General features: G+C 49.5%; 1 protein-coding gene across 1 annotated transcript; it reads right to left on the reverse strand.

Moving 5' to 3' along the window:
- Positions 1 to 2,195: 2,195 nt before the first annotated feature.
- On the reverse strand, positions 2,196 to 20,446 carry SLC6A1 (solute carrier family 6 member 1). The gene is made up of 14 exons (XM_003409755.4): positions 20,209 to 20,446; positions 19,144 to 19,275; positions 18,166 to 18,266; positions 16,830 to 16,939; positions 14,828 to 14,960; positions 11,216 to 11,350; positions 10,861 to 10,964; positions 10,465 to 10,589; positions 9,037 to 9,149; positions 8,525 to 8,656; positions 6,952 to 7,054; positions 5,363 to 5,463; positions 4,427 to 4,594; positions 2,196 to 2,312 (listed from the first exon to the last, which is right to left on the reverse strand). The coding sequence occupies exons 1-14, from the start codon at positions 20,444 to 20,446 to the stop codon at positions 2,208 to 2,210; spliced, it is 1,800 nt and encodes a 599-aa protein (XP_003409803.1). The 3' UTR covers positions 2,196 to 2,207.
- Between the last annotated feature and the right edge of the window lie 636 nt (positions 20,447 to 21,082).

Here is a 21,082-nt window from a genome sequence, read left to right on the forward strand (position 1 = left end):
GTTATAGACATTTATAGACATTTAAAATGCATCTTCATTTATAAATATCTTTACATTTGGTCCATAGAACAGATCATTTTACTAAATAATACTGTAATTTTTAAAACAGGCTCTGTATATAGTTTGAATATGTATATATTACATATATTTTTTTATATAGAGATAAATTTACTTGGTGTTCTGAGAATAAATCCTTATTGCAAAAAAAAAGAAAAAAGCATATGTGATAATACAATATCTTTCCCCCGCCCAGGGCAAATACTAAAAAAAGTTACACATATTCACAGTTCTCACAGTAATTGTACGACACTTAGTATTGTGCTATAGAAGGTCAGTTTGGGTCGAAATCTGTTTGGAGATTTCTTGCCAAACATCTCACTTAGAATTGCTTACAAACATGAAATACACCGCGTTTGTCCTAGAACAACATGGTCTCGGTTTCACGTTGAAGAACAAAGAGAAAGTTAGAAGATTGCTTGCCCTTATTCTAAAGGAATTCACACATGGGGTGGGAGGCGGACCATGGGACACAGTGAAAAGTCTTCTTTTCATTCTAAACCCTATGATTTCACAAGATTTCTGTATTTTATCATGGATCCACCAGTTGGCATTGGGGGTATCTTAGCAATGAGACTATCTTACAGATGACCTCAGGAAAAGGTTTAGGTTTCCTACACAATATCAAAGAAGACCCCAGGTGCCACGCGTTGAGAATAAATGTGCATGTGTGTGCATTTCTACATGTGTACATGTACAGTGTTTTTTTTCTTCTCTACAATGATGTGCTTAATATTCTGAGGGTAATACTTTATTGCAAGAACTGGTATGCTGGTCACTTTTGGATGAGAATGACAAGAGATTAAAAAATCCACAGTCACAGTTAATTACCATAGTTATTAAGGATTAGTCATAAAATACAGTTTGCGAGCTAACTAGCTAGGAGCTACAGGGCACAATATACGATTTGCTACATGGGAACCCATCCTCCTGGCAGATGAGAAATGCTGAGTTCCTAGAGATTGCAAACAACTGTCTTCACTTGATTTGTCGCCACCACTACCACCGCGGAGCCCAGTTCTGGAAAGGAACAAATACTGCTCCTCAACGAAGCAGTTTTAATCTTGGAAGCATTGTGGGAAGGGGGGCTCTGGATTAACACTAGCTCCTCAGTTAGCGGGATGGGTTGATTTGAGTGGCAGTGAGGAGATTTCTGCTGAGCAATTTCAGGGGAGGCATGGAGGCAGCCACTTGGAATGGGGTAGCAGTGAGGGGAGAGAGTTAAAGAGGGAGACCAAAATATAATTGGCTCCCTCTGAACTCTCTGATAGACCCTTCAACTTGGTTACCTCTGCAGCTGTTTCGTGCTCTGTCTGTAAAACTGGCCAGCTTAAGATAAAGTGGAGGCCCTGATTAGGGAGTCTCCCAGCAGGAACTTAGGTCTCCTAAAATGGCAATAAAAACATCAATTGTGCTTGTGGCTGTTTTCCAACATGCAAGGCCCCTCAGAAATGATTGCTGTTGGGCTGGTTACAGTTAGTATAGCCTGGGGAGGCACCTGCAGGGAAGCTTAGCTGTAGCGGGGGGGAAAGCGCGAAGCTGCGTAGATTGCTTGGGAAGCAGATCTGGGAATAGGGCTGAGGTCTTTGGGGGTGTGTTGTTGAGCTGCCTTGGAAATGAGAAAACCCAAAAATAAAAGTAAAACCTACACTGACTCCCTGTCAATTAGCGTGAGCTCTCCCTGGAAATTCCCATTGTACAAAATGCCCTTGTCATGGGTACGAAGCAGCAGCATTCTGATGGGACCCTACTCCTGCAAAGTCCAAGATAACAGTCATGGGTTTTGGCAATAAGAGAACAGTCAGGAATACGACTAAAAAATCAGGAGTGTAGCCCGCATCACAGCAGACTCGCTGGTGGAATGGAAATGACCTACCATGGCACTTACACACTTAGATTTCCAGGTGCTTCTGGGGCCTGGATTAAAAAGGTTACCAGCCAGCAGGCTGCTGAAGTCACCGGAATCTTTGCCCACAGTGGGGCCTACCCAGGGGATTAACTGTCCCCCACCTCCCCTCTCTGCCTGGTGACAGTGTCTGGATTCGCCACTCGAGGTAGGTTGAGATAGATGGTATCTTCAGACATCAAGTGGTGGTCCTGCTCAGCCAGATAGGGAGGTGAGAGTGTTGGGTCTGCGTGGCCCCACACCCCTAGATGTAGGCCTCTTTGCTGGCTGAGCTGCTGGCCTGGGGCTGTTCCGGACCATTCTCAGGGCGCACGATGTCTTCGCTGGGCTGGATCATGACCTGGATGCGCTGTGGGCATACGGAAGGGAAATTCCGGATGGGGTGGTGGGAACTGGCAGCTCCATTCTTCAAGGACAACCTGTCCGCTCTGCCTTCACACCATACCCAGACTCTGACTACGTCTCCACATCCTCCATGGTCCTTCCCAGTCCACACCATGTCTCCTCTAAGATTACTGTAGTAACTCCTAACTGCCCGACCCTTGTTTCTATTCTTGCCCTTCACCCCCTTCATTCTATTCTCAATGCAATAGCCGTAAGGGTTCTGTTAAAGCCAATATCAGATAGCATCTTTCTACTCCCCAGGACCCAACAATGGCTCCCATTTTCACCATGAGTAAATGCCAGGGTCCTATAAGGCACTACATGATTTGGCCCTGTTACCTGTCAGATCTCAGTGATGTCCCCGTCACACTATCCTCCTGTCACAGTGGCCTCCTTGCTGCTCCTTGAACGTGCCAGGCATGCTCCTGCCTCAGGACCTTTGCACTTGTTGGCCCCTCTATCTGGCATGTCCTTCCTTCAGATAGTTACACATCTCGCTCTCTACCTCCTTATGTCTTTGCTCAAGTGTTACTTTCTCAATAAAGCCCTGCCCTTCCCCCTAAACCCTCTTCCTACTTTATTTTTCTCCATCTAACATATTTTTCTCAGCAGTCCTGGTGGCATACTGGTTAAGAGCTACAGCTGCTAACCAAAAGATCAGCAGTTCCAATCCACCAGCCACTCCTCGGAAACCCTATGGGGCAGTTCTACTCTGTCCTATAGGGCTGCTATGAGTCAGAATCAGTATTTTGTTAATTGCTGATCTTCCTCTACCACAATGTAAATTCCATGAGTAGGATTTTTGCCCGTTGTGTTCAAGGCTATGTCCCCAGCACTGACAATACACAAAGCAGGTGCTCAATACATATTTACTGAACGGATGAACACCCGAGGCTGTTCTATACACACATCCTTGGCCATCCGGCCCCATCAGATAATGTGCCTGCCCTTTCCCAGGACCTTTGCCGGGGTTTTGTTTCCACGATGTCCCCCCGCCCCACCCCCAGACACTCTATAAGACCTGACCAGATAATGGACAAAGACAGCTCTGGATTTGGAGTTGGAAGGGAAGACTGCAAGCCCTGGCTCTGCTAATAACTTGCTGTGTGAGTTGGGAAAGCAGCTTCCCCTCGGGGGGGAGTCGGCTTCTCCATCTGTGAAGGACACAGCTGGTCCAGCACAGCCCACAGCCCACCTTTCTTATGCCACAGACACTAGAGCTCTCCCTGCTGGCTCTGAGCAGGTCTGTCAGGTACGTCTTGGGAAATAAGGTGAAGAAGCACCGGTCTGGGCCCTCCTTAGTGAAGGCTTAGCCTGCACTTGCCCCAGCAGTCCTCTTTTACCTGGGCGCCTCCGGCACTGCCTTGTTTCACTCAAGACTTGAGAGTAATTAACAAAAAGCCAGTGTAGACCTAGCATGTGCTGCAGGGCCCATGCTGAGGCAGGCTCTGCCTTTCCTTGTGGATAAGACCATGCTTCTCTTTGTCAAGGCCACAAAAGAGATCTAGAGTAAGTCCTCAACAATCTGACTCCAACAAACCATCTGCTGTGAATTCTTAAATGGCTCCCCATGGTCCTCAGGAGTATTCTTTTCCTGATTTTCAAAGCCCTTCAGGTTCTTATCTGAGCTTCTTACAGTCCCAGCCTCATCTCTTATCGCTCCCCCTCCCCGCTCCCCACTCTCCCCTCCAGCCACACTTATACCCTTCAGTTCACCAAATGCAGTTTATACCTCTGGGCCTTTGCACATGTTCTCCTCCCCTTCCAGGAACATTTCTTCTCCTTCTACTTTTAACTCTGGTTCATCCTCAGGGCTCTCCTTAGCTATCTCCCCCTCCAGGAAGCCTTCTCCAATTCTCCTAACCCAGACAGGGCTGAGGGCTCCTCCTCCTGGCTCCCATTGCTCACTGGCTTACCCCAATTGTGGCTCCTCTAACACTCTGTTGTTATTGGCTATTGATTTCTCTGTCCCCTCAAACTAGACTGTGAGCTCTGAGAGAGTAGTGCAGAGCGGCACAGTGGGGAAGAGGACTGCAATGCAGATGAAAGAAAGTTCTGGAGGGCAGAGGAGGGACTTACCTGCTTCAGGGAGCCCTTTAAGGTGAGAAACATGTAGGCCATGTACCCAGGGATGAGGACCATGGAAGACAGGGCCATGAGCCAGCCCACTCCCTGGCCCCACTTGGGGAAAACGTAGCTTCCCATGGTGAGGGGAGTCATCTGTACAGCACTAAAAATGAACACACCCTGGTGGATGGGGGAGAAGGAATGGAAATGGGAGCGCAGTCAGTCACCAGATTGAACAGCCAAGGCCCCTCCACAAGACCCTGAAGCTAAGAGGCCCACTGCCCTTCATCCTGCCACAAGGCTGACCCTCACAGGGCCCAGCATCTTGGGGAATCTCTTACCCAAGGCCACTGCTAGTACAGAGGGTGCCTTTATACATAAGAGAAAAAGATGCCCCCTCTGAGAGGGCCAATAGAAAAAGTTGTTCCCTCTTGGAGGGCCAATAGCAAAAGCTATTCCTCCAAGTTAACCAGCTTCACAAACAGGACAAGGGTTAGATGTCAGCCCTACTCCCCCATGGGCTGGGTGCCCTTATACAGGGCACAACATTTGCAGTGGCCCAGCCCCCACCCCAGGGACCTTGGGCGCCCCCCTTCCAGGCCTGCCCGTGTCTCAGCTCCCCGTTGTGGGAGGGAATGAGAGACCTCGGAGTGGGAATATCTTGGGCTTCAGAATCAGGCAGACCTGGTTTGAATCCCAGCTCTGCCACTAATGAGCTGGGTGATGCTAGCTGGCTGAGCTCCAGTTTCCTCTCCAGTGAAGTAGGGACAACAATGCCTATTTCTTGAAGTTTGGGAGGATGATGGTCAACAAATGGTAGGGCGTAGTATTACTACGAGCAGGGGCATTAGGGCCTCTTCTACCTGCCTGTGCCTCCAGAAGTTTCTCCCCAGACTCGAGACACCCCAGGGCCTGGTCTAACCTCTTTCTAACAGGTCTTGCCCTTACCGCCACAATGATTGGGGTGAAGAAGGACCAGCAGAGTTTCCACCAGATGCAGGGCCTAGAGCCAACCATCTCTTGGATGTTGTCATAGAATCGGTTGACACCTGTGACATTCAGAATGAGAGCAAGAGGATGGGTGAACTGTGGGGACTCCAGCATCAAAACCCAGATCTGCTGCTTTCTTGAAGTATGGCCATGCGCAAGTCAGCTAATCTCTATAAGCCTCAGTTTCCTCATCTGTAATATGGGGCAAATATGCCAGGGGTTCTCATTATCTAAGCATTCAATAACTAAATGCCCACAGCAAGAGGATTGTGTAGGAAAGCAAGTTACCCTAATGTGCAACTATCTACCAATGAAAGGGTTCTCACAAAATGTGTTCCCACTCAAATGTCCCTCTAAACTCAATGTTGATCCCAACATTCCTTCAAAGGCTCTGCTGGGGAGGGGCAGCTTTTCCCTGCTGATCTAATGCTATGAACAACTTCAATAGGTTGCAAAGAAGAATTGCAAATCTTGTGGAAAATGCAGGATTTCATGAAGTTCATGAGCGTGACATTGGGGAACTGCTCGAATTATGAACAATAATAAACCAAAAACCCTGGTGGCATAGTGGTTAAGTGCTACAGCTGCTAACCAAGAGTACAGCAGTTCAAATCCACCAGGTGCTCCTTGGAAACTCTATGGGGCAGTTCTACTCTGTGCTATAGGGTCTCTATGAGTCAGAATCAACTCTAGGGCAGTGGGTTAGTTTGTTTTTTTTTTTTTGGTTTTTAAGAGAGTGAAGAAGGGGAAATTTCTCAAGGATGGTGAGATAGTAGGCACATCAAAGAGGATAAACTGAATATTAAGAACTGACAGGCATCCTGGGGAGAACTTCTTTCAAAACATATGGTCTTGCTGTGATGCTCAACTACACAGTACAGACTGTCCTTTTTACTATTTCAGAGTTGGGTTGAAAAACTTAGGCCACAAAATTAATAAAATCAATGTTTTCTTGATTCTTCTAAGATAGGACATATTTTTAATTACAGCTCAAGTGTCTGTTAAATGTTGTTGTTGTTGGGCGCCATTGAGTTGAATTTCAACTCATAGTGACCGCACGTGACAGGGAAGAACTGCCCCCATAGGGTTTTCTAGGCTGTAACTTTTACAGGGTCAGATTGCCAGGTCTTCCTCCTATGGAGCCACTGGGTGGGTTCAAATCACCAACCGTTCAGTTAGCAGCCAAGCACTTAACTGTTGTCTGTTAAATACATAAATTTAAAACATTTTTAATAGTTTTTGGCATCACTTATCCAGATAAAACCTCAAACCTTTTTTTAATCCCAAAATTTATAATGGAATTTTGTTTCCCATTTTTAGTGAATTTATATAACTGACCTTTTTATGGTATCTTCTAAACATGGTAATCTCCTGTGCCAACTTCATTAAATTGTTGAGAGGGCTAAATAAATCAGCGTATGGAAAGAGTGTGGTGTTCCCGTTGTATTTGTTGAATGATGATAAAAGAATGGATGGATGGATAGATGGATGGATGAATGGAAGGAAGGAGGGAAAGAAAGAATAAGGGAGGAGGGGTTGGTGCTCACCATAAAACCAGGAAATGGAGACACATTCAAAGAATACGAGGAAGAGCAGGCTCATACCACTGGCAGAGTAGTAATCAAAAAGTTTGAAGACATAGATGCCTCCCTGTAAGAAGAGGAAAGGGGGTGAAAGCAGGCCACCTCCCCCCAATGCCCAGTGCATTCAGTTCACAGTCAACATGGGCTTTAGAGTCTCATGAGGTTGGGATTAGGCTACACTGCAGCAAGAAGGCTTGAAGGTAGATTACAGCAACTGCCAAGGGCTTTATGTCTATGAGAAGCTTTGACTCTCTGGGGGTTGGGAAGAAAATATCTGAGTGGAAGAGGGAGACTCCCCATTTCTGGTAAGGCTGGAGGGCAGAAAAAGGAGTTCATAAGGGGCTAAACTCCTATCTCTGAATACGGCCATCAGAACCATCTTTCCACAACATATATCCGTCATGAATCTCTCCTGCTTAAAACTTTCCAATGGCTTAAATAAAACAGAAATATAATAGATAGATAGATAGGTCCTGCATGAACTGGTTCTTCATCCCCTACCCACCTCCTTGCTCCCTCTGCCCCAGCCACACTGGCTCCTTTCTCTCCCTCGGATTGACCATTTCCACCTCAGGGCCTTTGTACCTGCTGTGTTGTCTTCCCCCAGATCTTTCCCTGACTGGTTCTTTCTCATCATTTCAGTCTCAGCTCAACTGTTACCTCCTCCGAGAGACTGCCTGACTGCTCTAAGGTAGTATCCCTCCTGCTCACACTAGTCATTCTCTATCCCATTATCCTTTTTTTTAAGGCACTTAACACTCTCTGAAGTGATCTAATTTGTATCAGTCTTGTCCCAAAATATAATCTCTGAGAGAGCAGAAACCATGTCTGTCATGCCAACTGCTGAATTCCTAGTACCTAGTGTCCCACCAGGCCCGAAGTAGGTGTTCAACAATTACTTCCTGAATGAATGAATGATAACTCTTGATCAGAACTATACTTGGATCCAGGGTGGTTTTGTGGATCATAAATCAGACCTGCAAAGCTGAGCTCATGGCATCTGAGTCATTTACATTTATAGTACAATCCATCAGTTATGTCTACGTCTTCTGACTGGACTAGGAGGGACTTGAATGGAGACAGCATTTCTTATCCATCACTACCTCCCCAGGGCCTGGCACACAGGGTGTGCTCATGAATATTGATAGTACAAGAAAAGTGGGAATGAGGAAGGGGCAGTGCCAACCTCAAAGTCCCAACTCCAACTTAACTCTCTGGCTAATTCTGAGAGACTTTCGAATCTCAGCTTCTGCATCCCCTCCTCCAGGAGGCACTCCCTGATGCCCTAGGACGGGTTAGATGCTGTATTCCCTACCTCTAAACTACAGTTTTAGCTTAATGTCTGTGCCTCCCCACCAGCCTGGAACCCCGTCTGATTCACAGCTGTGCACCCAGGGCTCGGCACAGAGATGCTGTTCAATAAAGGAATAGACAGTGTGACAGGACAGAGCTAAGGGAAAAGGGCCCGAGGGTGGGGGGGGGGAGGGCATGGTCCCAGGAGAACATCAGGGGTGCACCAGGTGCTGAGTGAGCTCACCTGTGTGATGTTAGAGAGGCCGATCAGGTAGGAGACGACACAGACAGCAGCAATGAAGAGTTCCCTACGGTTGCGGAGGAGCCTAGGGTACTCGTCCACCAGGGCTGTGATGAAGCCCTCCACGGTGCAGAACTTCAGGGGGCAAAAGAGGTCAGGAACCTGTGACAGACCCTAGTCCCACCCCACCCCAAACCTGACCCTCCAGGGGAGGAGAGAAGAGGCCTGGCAGTGTGTGGGCAGCTGGGTCAGGGAGCCCCCAGATCCAGGCCTGATGCTGCCTCTGACTTAGATGTGACCTCAAGAAGATCCCTTTCCCTCTGGGCATCAGTTTCCTCATCTGGAAAATGGGGATCTTGGCTGAGCTATTCCCTGAAGTTCCATCTGGTGGAACATTCTAGGGATCTGAAACTTTTGGCCATCTTCTTGGGAGCCTAAGGCCTCCTCTCTCTGTTAGCTCCCAGACAGAGGGGACTGAGGGGAGGGCTACTCCAGGAGTCAGGCAGAGTCCTCACCTGGCTGTCAATGCCCAACATCAGCAGCATGGAGAAGAAGAGGATGGCCCAGAGTGGTGAAATGGGCAGCTGGGTCACTGCCTCTGGGTATGCCAGGAATGCCAGCCCAGGGCCTGTGGGGGAAGGGTAAAAAAGTAGGGCGGTATTGAGCACCTACAGCCTACTACCACTCACTCCCTAAGCCTTAGTCCCTTTAATTTCAAAGTAAACTTTTGGGGTGACAGTTGTCAGCCCCATTCCAGATGAGGAAACAGGATTGGGGAGGGTAGGATATAGGGGGTGGGTCCAGGGGCAGCAAGACTGGTGGCAGCGGAGGTGCAGAGAAGTGGCCAGATAAGAGATAGGTAGGAGGCAGCAAGGGTAGGTTTAGGTGTTGGTTGGCCTGTGGGGTGCGAGGGAGGGAAGAATCCAGGGCGAGGCTAAGGTTTCTGGCCTGGCCACTGGGTGGTGGAGCCCTTTGCTGTGATGGGGAGCGTGGGAGAAGGCTTGAGGAGGTCTGCTGTGGACAGGTGTGATTGAGGTGTCTGTAGGGGGAATCCAAATGTTCAGGGGAAACCTTGGTAGGAGAAGGAAAGGGTCTGTCTCTGGAAAAGTGGGGTCTGGTGGATTTCAGAGAAATGGGATACCAGCCGCCCTTGTAGGGAAGGTCAGAACATCAGCTGAGAAAGTTCCTTTCCACAAGGCCAATTCTCCATGGGGGAGGAGACAAGTCACCTTACCTCTCTGAGCCACAGGGGCCTGCCTGGCACACAGTGGGTCTGAGCCTCAGGGGCTTGCCTGGCACACGGTGGGTTGAGCCTCAGGACCCTGCCTCACACATAGCGGGTCTGAACCTCAGGAGCCTTCCTGGCACACAATGGGTCTGAGCCCCTGGACCCTGCCTCACACACAGTGAGTCTGCAACATTTGCTGTTTTTCTGGCTGGGTGATGAAGGGGGTGGGATTGCCAGGGGTTTTCCTAGGGCCTGTGGTCTCTGTGAGGGTGTGAGGGACAGAGTGGGTACAGCCCACTGGGTGAGAACACAACTGCCTGAGTGAGCAAGTCTGAGTTGGACCAAAGCTTATACTGCAGGGGCAAGACTAGGACTTCTCCCCCAAAAGTCCAGGATGGTGCTAGAGGTACCAGCACGGACAGGAGATTAAGAGACCAGACTTGGGACTTCCACCTCTCTTCTAGATCCATGACCATGTGCAAGTTACTTTGGTGAGCCTCAGTTTGCTCATCTATGAAATGGGTATAACAACAGCATCTACCCATAGTGCTGGGAGATTCAGTGCTACAGTCCATGTAAAATGTTCAGAGCATTGGCTGGCACGTAGTGACCGCTCAATACCTGCGAGTCCCGGTGGTGATGATGACAACCTAAATGCCAGTGCGGTTAGTACCCCCTGCCCAGGAGCCCTGGCCCCTTACGGTGTGGTGCTGACCTGAGGCCGCCACATCAGCAATGGACCTCTTGGTGACATGGGCCATGAATCCCACTATGGAGAAGATGACAAATCCTGCGAACATGCTGGTGCACGAGTTGATGCAGCAGACGATGATGGAGTCCCTGGAGAGAGGGATGGGCGGGGTCAGGGAGGACGGCTCTGGCCTGAGGAGCAAGGCCAGAGGAAGGCGGAGCCAGGAGGATCAGGGTCAGGGAAAGGGCGGAATCAGAAGGAGTAGCCAAAAAGAGCTCAGGGAGGGGTTCACCTGTGAGGGCAAAGCTCCCAAAGAGGGACAAAGGAGAAAAGCCGGAGGGGGGTGTGACAAGAGGGCGTGGTCACATGGGGCGTGGCCTTGAAAGGGGCGTGGCCAGGAGGGAAGGCGCTCTCTCCCACCTGTAGACGTTGTTGTGGAAAGAGTTGTAGCTCCCAAGAGCGATCAGGGATCCCAGGCCCAGGCCGTAGGAGAAGAAGATCTGGGTAGCCGCATCCAGCCACACCTGTGGACAGAATTTTCAAAAACAGTCAAAATAACAATCACGGCAGCAGCTCCCCAGGTCCGTTTCCATGGGCTAACCGGCTCTACCCGGCAACAACCCCAGTTCTTCCTCTCAGAGGAGGAAACTGGCCGCAGAGAGGCTCAGGAACCCGTCCTGAGGCCACCATGCTGGTCAGGGGTCAGCTTTGCTCTCACCCCATGCCCGTGCCCTCCAGGACCCTCCATGGCCCAGGGCCGCACCGAGCGGCTCACCTCGGAGTCCGACAACTTGCGGAAGTTGGGTGTGACGTAGAAGAGGATGCCCTCCTTGGCCCCGGGCAGCGTCACTCCGCGGAAGAACAGGATGACCAGCATGATGTAGGGGTACGTGGCAGAGAAGTAGACCACCTGGGAGGAAAGTAGGTGATGGGGCCAGCCCCCTCCAAAGGGCCCATACTTCCCTGCCCCCTGCTTCGCTCACATCCACTCTTGTCGCTCTGGGCTTAGTTCCAGTTCTTCTTCTTCCACGAAGCCTTCCTGGGTTTCCCCAGCCTGCCCTGACTGGCCACTTTTCTGAAGTCCCTCCTTGGAATCTGAACCAACCAGTTCAGCAACTGATTTTTCCCTTCTCCCTATCTCCTCCTTTTTTTTTTTTTACACTTGCTAAACTATCCAATATATTTTTATATTGGATATATTCCGACTCGACAGCAGCGGGCGGGTTTTAAACTATCCAAGTAATATATGTGGTGATAGAAAAAATTAAAAATTACATATGAACACACACACACAATTAAAGTCCCATTCACCAGCCCCGAGAATCTAAATTACATGAGGGACAGGGGTTGTCTTGTTCACACTCCTAGTACATACTGCAGTCCATGGCACATAAACAGCACTGCCAGTGAGTCGATTCCCACTCATAGCGATCCTATAGGACAGGGTAGAACTGCCCCATAGGGTTTCCAAGGAGCGCCTGGTGGATTTGAACTGCCGACCTTTCGGTTTGCAGCCATAGCTCTTAACCACTATGCCGTCAGTGTTTCCCCATGGTATAAAAATATATATAAAAAAAAAAAACGTTGCTGTCGAGTCAATAAATACTGAGCATTTTTTTTTTTTTTTTTTTTGGAGGAATAAGGTCCCTGGTGGCGAAAGCTGTTTGCCATTGGCTGTTAACCTAAAGGTTGGCGATTCGAACCCTCCTAGCGGCTCTGTAGAAGAAAGGTCTGCTTTGAACCCACCCAGCAGCTCCGTAAAAGAAAAAGGCCTGAAGAACTGCTGCCATAAAAATTACAGCCAAGAAAACCCTATGGAGCAGTTTAGCCCTGTAACACATGGGGTCGCCACAAGTCGGAAAGGTTCTGGGTTTTGTTATTGTTATTAGATGAACAAATAGACGTATGAATGTTAACATTTTAACTTCTTTTGAGACTTTCCTTTGTATATATGATCACATTTTTTTTACAAAATGAGGCTCAAAATATGTAATTTTGTTACTTTTCATTTTACCTGTTTAAAGTTAAAAATACACACTATAGTTTTGTTTCCTGTTTTGTTGATGAGACATTGTTTTATCATCTCATGAAGAATATGATTTTTAATTATACCAAATAGTCCCTCCAGGGCTCCATCATTTTTCGGGCACCCCCTACTCTTACCCATTTAGGTTGCTTCTAAATTTATGTAAATCTAAATAATGCTACATTGGACGTCCTGATATATAAATATTTATCTATGAAATTCTTATACTTTTGGGGAGAAATTTTCTACAAGTGAAGTTACTGAGTAAAAAGGCATAAACTTCTTAAAAGCTGTTGATTCATATTGCCTAATTACTTTCCATAAACTGGATTTCCTCCAGCACTAGAGGTGGGTGCCTTCACTGCACAGGAGCCAACACAAAGTATACTCATTTTTTAAAGTATTTTTTGCCAAATTAATAAGCAAAAGACTGCTATTGTCGCTTGACATTTCATTTTTTTGCTCACTATTGGTGGAAAGCAATTTGCAGGTTCAACCTTTGCATCTCAGAGTCTAATATGACCCTGTTTCCTGCTCAGCATGGATTGTTCTCTGGGTCAGCTTCATCTCCCCCACTTGACTCTGAGCTTCCTTAGGATTAGGACAGGCAGCCACCATCTACTAGAAAATCCACTGTACTTGGAATTAAGGGAGCTCAAAGCCATCTGGGTCACCTACAAGCTGTGTGACCTTGAGTCAATTTCTTATCCTCTCTGAGCCTGGTTTTTTATACCTGGAAAATGGGTACAGTCACCTCTGCTACTCAGAAAGGTTGTTTGTATAAGGGCATACAATAGGTACAGTACACGTTGCCTAGGTCTTCCACTTCCCTGTTGCCTACACGCTCAGCATGGAGCGAGGCACATAGTAGTTGCTTGCTGACAGATTGGTTGACACACTCACAAGATGAAATGAGAGGAGCCCTATTCTGTCCCTAGGAAGTGATCAGTCTCCTAATGTAGCAGGAACTCTAGATACCATCCCAAAATGATTACAATAGACACAGCGTATTGAGTGTCAGCTATGTGCGAGGCATCTACTAAGCACTGTGCATGGATTATCCCCTTTGATTTTTGTGACGACCCTGTAAGGTACAAGTATTGTGTCTATTGGACAGATGAGGAGACCGAGGCTCAGAGAGTGAAGTGACTTGCTCAAACACACACAGCTAGGAATTGGGAGACCGAGATTCAAGCTCAGCTGTCTCTCTTCCAAAGCCCTTAAACCCTATGCTCTTCTGCTTCCTAAAGCTGGGCGGGAAGGTACCTGTGCCCTCCTCCTGCCTTTCCTGTCCTAGGGACAGATCAGAGATGTTTTGACACCAGCCTTGGACTGGAGAACCTGGTGGGGGTGAAGTTTCCACCAGCTTAAACAGGGCAGCTTTTCACCAGCCGTGACCATGTCCAAGTGCGGGTTCCATTGAGGTTCTGTCTCCGCTACCTGTTCTAGAACCTTGTATCAGCCCCCTGCTTCTCACCACACTCATTTCAAATGTCTTCTCTGATGTTAAGACCTCAGACAGCACACCTGCTCTGAGTTTTCTTTAGGCCAGGGCCAGTGAGAGACTCAGCCATCTCCTGTCCCCAGACTTCTGGGGTGGGGCTTGAAAGGGGAAGCAGTGGGGGCTGAAGCCAATGTCCCCAAGTCTGATCTGTTAGCTCCCCAGATGTCCCCAGACTGGACACCCCAGCACGGCATGGCTCAGTGCTTGCCGATAATCAAAACAGTAACAACTCCCTTTGCTGTGTGTCAAGTGCTTTACAAAATCACCATCTCATTCCATTCTTTTAATAAAACAATAGGTAAGCATAATTATCAGCCCATTTTAGAGAGGAAGAAACTGAGTTTCAGGGAGGTGAAGAGATTTGCTCAAGGTCACACAGCCAGTACATGCGGGAGTAGGGATCTGGACCCCGGGCTGTTTGAATACAGAGCCTGAATATTTAATCCTTAACCTCATCTCAGTTCCTCAAAGGTTGGGATGTGAAGTTTCTGTCTCTGGATCCCCAGTACCTAGAACAAGGCTGGACACAGAGTCGTGCTCAGGGAAAGTGTTCAATGGTCCTTGAGCAACATTTGCCCTCTGTTGTGCTCCATCAGAACTTACTGTGAGCCCAGCAGCACTAGGCTAAGTGCCTGAAGAGCGTCATTTCCTTTTATTCCTACCACCTTAGAAAGAGGTAATGTTGTTATGCCCATTTTACAGGAAAGGTAACTGAGGCACTGAGAGAGGAAGGGACCTGCTTAACTCAAGGTCAGATTTTTGAGGGGAGGTGCGGACTCCTTACCCAGGACAAAAATCCCTTTGTAGACCCCTCCCACGTCCAGTGTCCTCCCATCTTCCCTGTGCACACCCCTTACCTTTCCAGTCCAGCCGACGCCCTTCCAGATACAGAAATACACAAGGATCCAGGCGATGGCCAGGGTGATGGCCAGAGGCCAGCGGATCTGACCTGGCTTGTCCAATCCATCCGTCATCTGATGCATGTTGCGCCTGGTTGAATGACGGAGGAAGGAGTCACTGGGGTTGGCGGGAGCTGGCATGACCTGGAAATGCCCAGGGCTTGGACATGGACGATAATCTCCACTATGGCTGTGCTAACTGTGATTGCTGTAATTCAAGAGGTGGAGGGGGACCACAAGGCCCATTATGCTAATTGGTAGAAAGTGCTATTTGGGGAAGAGATGAAAGAGAAGAGGACCTCCCACTGCCTTTGGCCAGGCACCATTACTGCTCATCTGCAGGGCTGCAGCTATTTCCTAGGGGACCGCTGCCCTCATTTCTGCCCTGTCCCCTCACCAGCCCCAGGGGTCATTCTAAACTGCAAATCTGATCATGTACCCCTTGCTTAAAATCAATGGATAGCTTCCCACTGTTTTCAGAATGAAGCTCAGACACCCAGGCTGACCTTCGGGGTGTTGTAGAGCTGGCCTCTGCTTCCCTCTCTAGTCTCCCCTCTGACCACTGCCTCCACCCCCAAACTCTCATCAGACTCAGCTACTTGCTATCCACTCATAGGTACCTTGCTTGCTCTCATCTGCCTCCAAGCCTTCATACCTGCTCTTACTTCTGCCAAGGCCTGCCCTCCTTAAACTATTTTTTGCCCTTAGATGCCACCTCCTCACCTGGGCTGGTCCAGGTGCCCCCTTGGATCCCCACAGCCTCCTGTGTCTCCCCCCTTAGCACTGATCACCTAGTGCTACCACTGTCTGTCTGCTTATCCAAGTCTCTAATCACACTGGCACACAGTAGGTGCTCAAGAGACACGTACTGAGCAAATGGTTGAATGAAAAGCCTGATCACGTGAGTGGGTGATACATGCGTGATGCTGGAGAGCAGAACCAGCCAGAGCAGAATCGGATTTCTGTTTGTAAGGGAACAGCCTAGCCAAGGACGCTTCTCCAGGGATGGTCTCACATGTTCTGACCCTCCTAAGAACAAGCACCGTGGAACTTTCCAGGTTGCTCCCAGACCCTTCAGAGCTGCCCAGCATAGATGCTTCCTTCATGCCAAAGAGATTTGTGTTCCAGCACCTCATCTGTAAAATCAGTGCCCCAGCACGCATCGTCTATGAGGCACTTCCCTGAAGATACTATTGGTACGGCCTCACCGCCTACACCAGCCAGGACTGTTCCCTTGAGCAACCTTGCCACCCTATGTTCACTATGGACAGCATGTGTGCGGGTGTGTGTGTGTGTGTACACGCACGTGTGTGGTGTGTGTACGTGCATGTATGTGTGGTGTGTATTGTATGTGTGTGTTTTGTTCTGAGTGACTCTGGATTTACAAGTAGGTTGGCAGGTTTTCAGGAACAATCAGGACTTTGTGGGCCTCTGCTGGCAATGCTCCGTAGCCACCTGTGCTGGTTATTTTCCACTCCCCCCATCCAGGTCTGCTCTCCACCCTGCTCCCCCTGCCCTGTGCCCCACAGGCTGACCTCTAGACTGCATCACCGGCTCCCCTGCCCTCTGGCTTCTAGTTGGGTTTGACCAATGAGAGGTGCAGGCAGGAAATGGGAGGGCGAGAAGAGACAGAGGCTGGGGTATTTGTTCTTCTCCTGGACCAGGGCTTTGTCTGTATCTGGGCTTCTCCACCAAAGGCCACAGCTTGTAGTGTAGTGACCCTTTCTCTAGTGACCCCAGCTGTTTTGGGGTTCCAATACCAGCTCCCTCCCCAATCCCTCCACGGATAGAGGAGGAAACAGCTCCGCATTCCCTTGTGGCTCCCTTAAGTCTGCTCACACATCTGCGATAGCTCCTTCATCAGACTCTTGCATTATCCTTTTAAGGGTGCCTGTCTTCTCCTGCAGGACCCCACTAATACGCCCCAGCCCCACACACTCACAGTTGGGCCTCTACTCACTCCCAGAACTCCACCACGGCGCTGGTCATGTTGGTGGTGTTGACAATGCTGTAGTTGGAGAAACAGCGGTCTGTGTTCCAGGGGTTGTCACACTGCTTCCAAGGCAGAGTCTGCAAGGGAGCAGCCGCACAGAGTCCTGCAATGGCGGTTCCAGTACCCCCATCCACCCACACAGGTCTGGAGCTTCCTCCCAGCGATTATCTCACCTCCCCTTACCAACAGCTCAGGAAGGCAGATAGTATTGTGAGCCCCATTTTATAGATCAGAGAACGGAAGCAACTTGCTCAGGATCACACAGCTACTGTCAGAGCTGAGATGTGAACTCTGACCTTCTCACTTCGAGAGCCATGCTTCTGAGCTGTACCGTAAGGACCCGTGTTCCATCCAGGGCTATTTCCCACCTGGCAAGAGACTGCACCTGTCTAATCCCACCTCCCCATCTGTACAATGCTGACAACAGCAAACACTTCTATGCTTGTGCCTTGCCAGGCAGGCCTCTACGCACCGTGGACATATTTACTCCTTCATTCTCACAACCCTGTGAGGTGCTGTTACAGATTAAACTGTGTCCCTCAAAAAGGTATGTTGAAGTCCTAACTCCTGTACCTTGTTTCGAAATAAGGTTTTTCTTTTGTTATCAGTTAAGTCAAATGAGGTCACACCAGGGGAGGGTGAGGCCCAATCCTAATCCCCTTCTGAGTGGTGTCCTATAAAAGGGGGAAACAGGATCACGCACGGGGCGGCGGGGGAGGGGGGACCATATGCAGATGTATCAACAAGCAGCAAAGGAAGGTCAAGGATTGCCAGCAGCCACTAGAGGCAGGAGAGGGGTGTGGGACAGTTCCCTTAGAAGCAATCAATAGGGCTGACACCCTGATTTGGACTTTTAGCCTCCAGAACTGTGAGAAAGTAAAGCCACGTGTGGTACTCTGTTATGGCAGCTCTAGGAGACCAAAACAGGTGGGTTCCATTTTTGTTCCCATTTTGTATAGGAGAGCACGGAGGCTCAGAGGGGTTACGCTGCTTTCCTAAGGCTACACAGCTGGTGTGCAGTAGAGCTGGGATTCGAACTCAGGCAGTCGGGACCCATATAAAGAGGGACTAACGATACCCACTTAGAAGGTGTTTTGAAGATTAGATGTTAACTCAAATACAGTGCCTGGCTCCATGCCTGGCCTGGGCTAGGCACTCATAGTACTGTGGCTGAGACTGCTTTGGGGAGACAGGGGTTACTGTGCTCTCCCAGAGGAAAGCCCAGCTCAGCAGAACAGCAGTCACTGTGGTTAGAGGGGCTCGAGCGGGCTCCTTTTGAAGGGGTGGGCCCAGGGCTGCTCACCGTGGTGAAGGAATTGTACAGGTAGTAGATGGCCCAGGAGATGATCACGATGTAGTAGATGTTCAGCCAGAAGGACAGCACAGCAGCTGCGAGGCCCACGCCTGGAGTGGACACACCATCGTGCCATTCACAGTCATGGCAATCACTGTCTGACCGGGGAGCCTTTCCACCCATTCCCTCCATGTCCACCATCTCATTGGACCTTGGAGACAAGCATTCTGGAGGACACAGGCTGAGAGAGAGGCAGTGACTTGCTCAAGGTCACATCCACCTGGCCAGCAATGGAGCCGGGATTATGTATGGGCCCAGCATAGGCTGGTGGAAGTAGAGGCAGGGCTGGGGCTTGCCCAGCAGTGTGGGGCTCAAGCACTCAAGGTCATTAACATGATCCTCCATGGGAGTGCCCGCCAGGCAAGGTCCTAGGCACTGAGGGGCAAGCAGAGAAAATTGAACCTAGCCCTTGCTGGGAATGAGCGCACAGGACAGGGCAGGCTGATTTTTTTTGGGGGGGGGCGGGGAGCGGAGGGACTGTCTGGAATGGGCCCCTCTTCCCACCTCCACCACCACTGCCCTAGTTTCTGGTCACCATCATCTGTCACCTGGCCCTTTGCAACAGCTTCCACCCTGCTCAGATGTGAATAAAAGACTCCCTGTCTTCAGAGGTGTCAGGAGTGTTTGGAAGCCCATGGCTCTGTGGGCAGAAGTGCCATCAGGACCCCAAGGTACCTTCAAACATGGGGGCCAGAGGGTTTACCCTTGAACGTGAGGACTAGTAGGCTTACCCTAGAACCTGCGGCCAGCGAACTTACCCTCGAATGTGGGGGCCAGTGGACTTACCTTCAAATGCGGGGGCCAGCGGACTTACCCTAGAACTTGGGGACCAGCAGACTTACCCTAGAACCTGGGTAAGAAGCAGGCTTATCCTCAAACATGGGGGCCAGCGGGCTTACCCTCAGGCATGGGGGCCAGCAGACTTACCCTTGAACATGGGGGCCAGCTTCCACACCCCCAGGCCCCCGATGGATGTGTACTGGCCTAGGGAGCACTCCAGCAGGAAGAGCGGGACCCCCGCAAAGATGAGCGTCAGGAAGTAGGGGATCAGGAAGGCCCCTGCGGGAGAGAAGAGATGTTCATGGACCCAAGGCTTTGGAGAAATCCCGTCAGCGGAAGCACCAAATCAGGGTGTTCTAGGGTCCCCTCCAGGATTTCTTTATAAAAAACAAACAAACAAAAAAAACAAACAAAAAACCAAACCTGTTGCTCTTGAGCGGATTCTGACTCAAAGTGACCTTATAGGATAGAGTAGAACCGCCCCATAGGGTTTCCAAGGGCCAGATGGTAGATTCAAACTGCCGACCTTTTGGTTAGCAGCCAAATGCTTAATTAATCACTGTGCCACCAGGGCTCCGATTTTCTCATAGCCCGCCTCAAATGCAGCACCCAAAGGTAAACTGAGGCCCAGGACAGCCTTTGCTCAAAATAGACTGCTGTTTTTTGCAAAATGAGATGGATTTTCTAGAATCATTGATTCAGGACTATTACCCTTTGATACCTGGGATCTCCATGAGTCAGAACTGACTCCCCGGTGATGGGTTTGGTTTTTTAATTGCCCTTTGGAGGAGGAGATCCTGGGTGATACAGTTAAAGTCTTCACTGCTAACCGAAAGGTTGGAGGTTTGAGTCCACCCCAGGCAACTTGGAAGAAAGGCCTGGTGATCTACTTCTGAAAAATCAGTCATTGAATTTGTAAACTTTCACTTAAAGCACAATAAAAATTAAAAAAAAAAAAATCAGTCATTGAAAACTCTGTGGAGCACAGTTCTACTCTGACACACATGGGGTTGCCATGAATTGAAATCAGCTCCACGGCAACTCAATCCCAGCCCTCTGGAAATCTTTTGGGAAAAGTACAAGTAAGAAATAGAGCCTAGTTCTCCCTTTGGATGGGCACTTTCCCCCTAAGTTCACCCCAGAAAGTGCCTCAATGGGACACTCCTTTGAGGAGTCCAGAACTAGCTGGAAGGTCACCAGGCTGACACCTACCACCGCCATTTTTCCCGCAGAGATAGGGAAACCTCCAGACATTGCCCAGGCCGATGGCATAGCCCACACAGGACATGAGGAAATCGAAGCGGCCCTTCCATGTGTCCCGATCCGGAAGGTCCGCCGCCTTCTTCTGCACCTTGACCACCAAGGTTTTGGGCTTGTCATTGGCCACGGGGACCTCGCTGACCTCAGTAGAGATCTGCCCATCGGCCACCTTACTGCCGTTGGTTGCCATGTCTCGGAGTCTGGATGCAGGGGTCCTGGCAGATGGACGTGCAATGTCAGCCCCGGTCCACGTGGACAGCAGGTTTGCGGCTCAAGGTCACCCTGCGAGGACATAGAGCTTGGTTATAGGATCAGAAGGCGGTAGAATCCTGGATTGCCTTGGCTTTGCCCGGAAATGACAACAAAATAGCTCAGAAACTCTGGGCTCCAGAAGGCACTAAGGTGTGCTGCCTTTCTCCCACCACCCCCTGTTCCTGGAAGGAGGAAGTGGTCTTTTGTTTCCAAAGACACAGCGTGAGGAGATGGTGTGCTGACACCTCCTGGATGAGCCTGAACTCTATGCTACGTGCCCTCCGCTATGTGTCCTGCCCAGAGAAGAAACCTGAGGCCATCAAATTTCCAGATGGGAATATTAAGGGCTCCTCATCTTTGAATTTGAGGATGCAAACAGATTTTTCATGCCCTGAAGCCATAAGTCATGGCCAGGGCAAGCAATGGTGGTGCTTCACCTGGGGCTCAACTCAGAGGGGTCCTAGCTGCAGGTGGAGGCTGCAGGTGGCAGATGAACACTGACTCTAGTCAAATCCCCACTTTATTTTTATGCTGTGTGACTTTTTGCAAAATTCTTAACCTCCGTGCTCTACTT

The sequence above is a fragment of the Loxodonta africana genome, chromosome 22 (assembly GCF_030014295.1).
Source record: "Loxodonta africana isolate mLoxAfr1 chromosome 22, mLoxAfr1.hap2, whole genome shotgun sequence".
Taxonomy (NCBI): domain Eukaryota; kingdom Metazoa; phylum Chordata; class Mammalia; order Proboscidea; family Elephantidae; genus Loxodonta; species Loxodonta africana.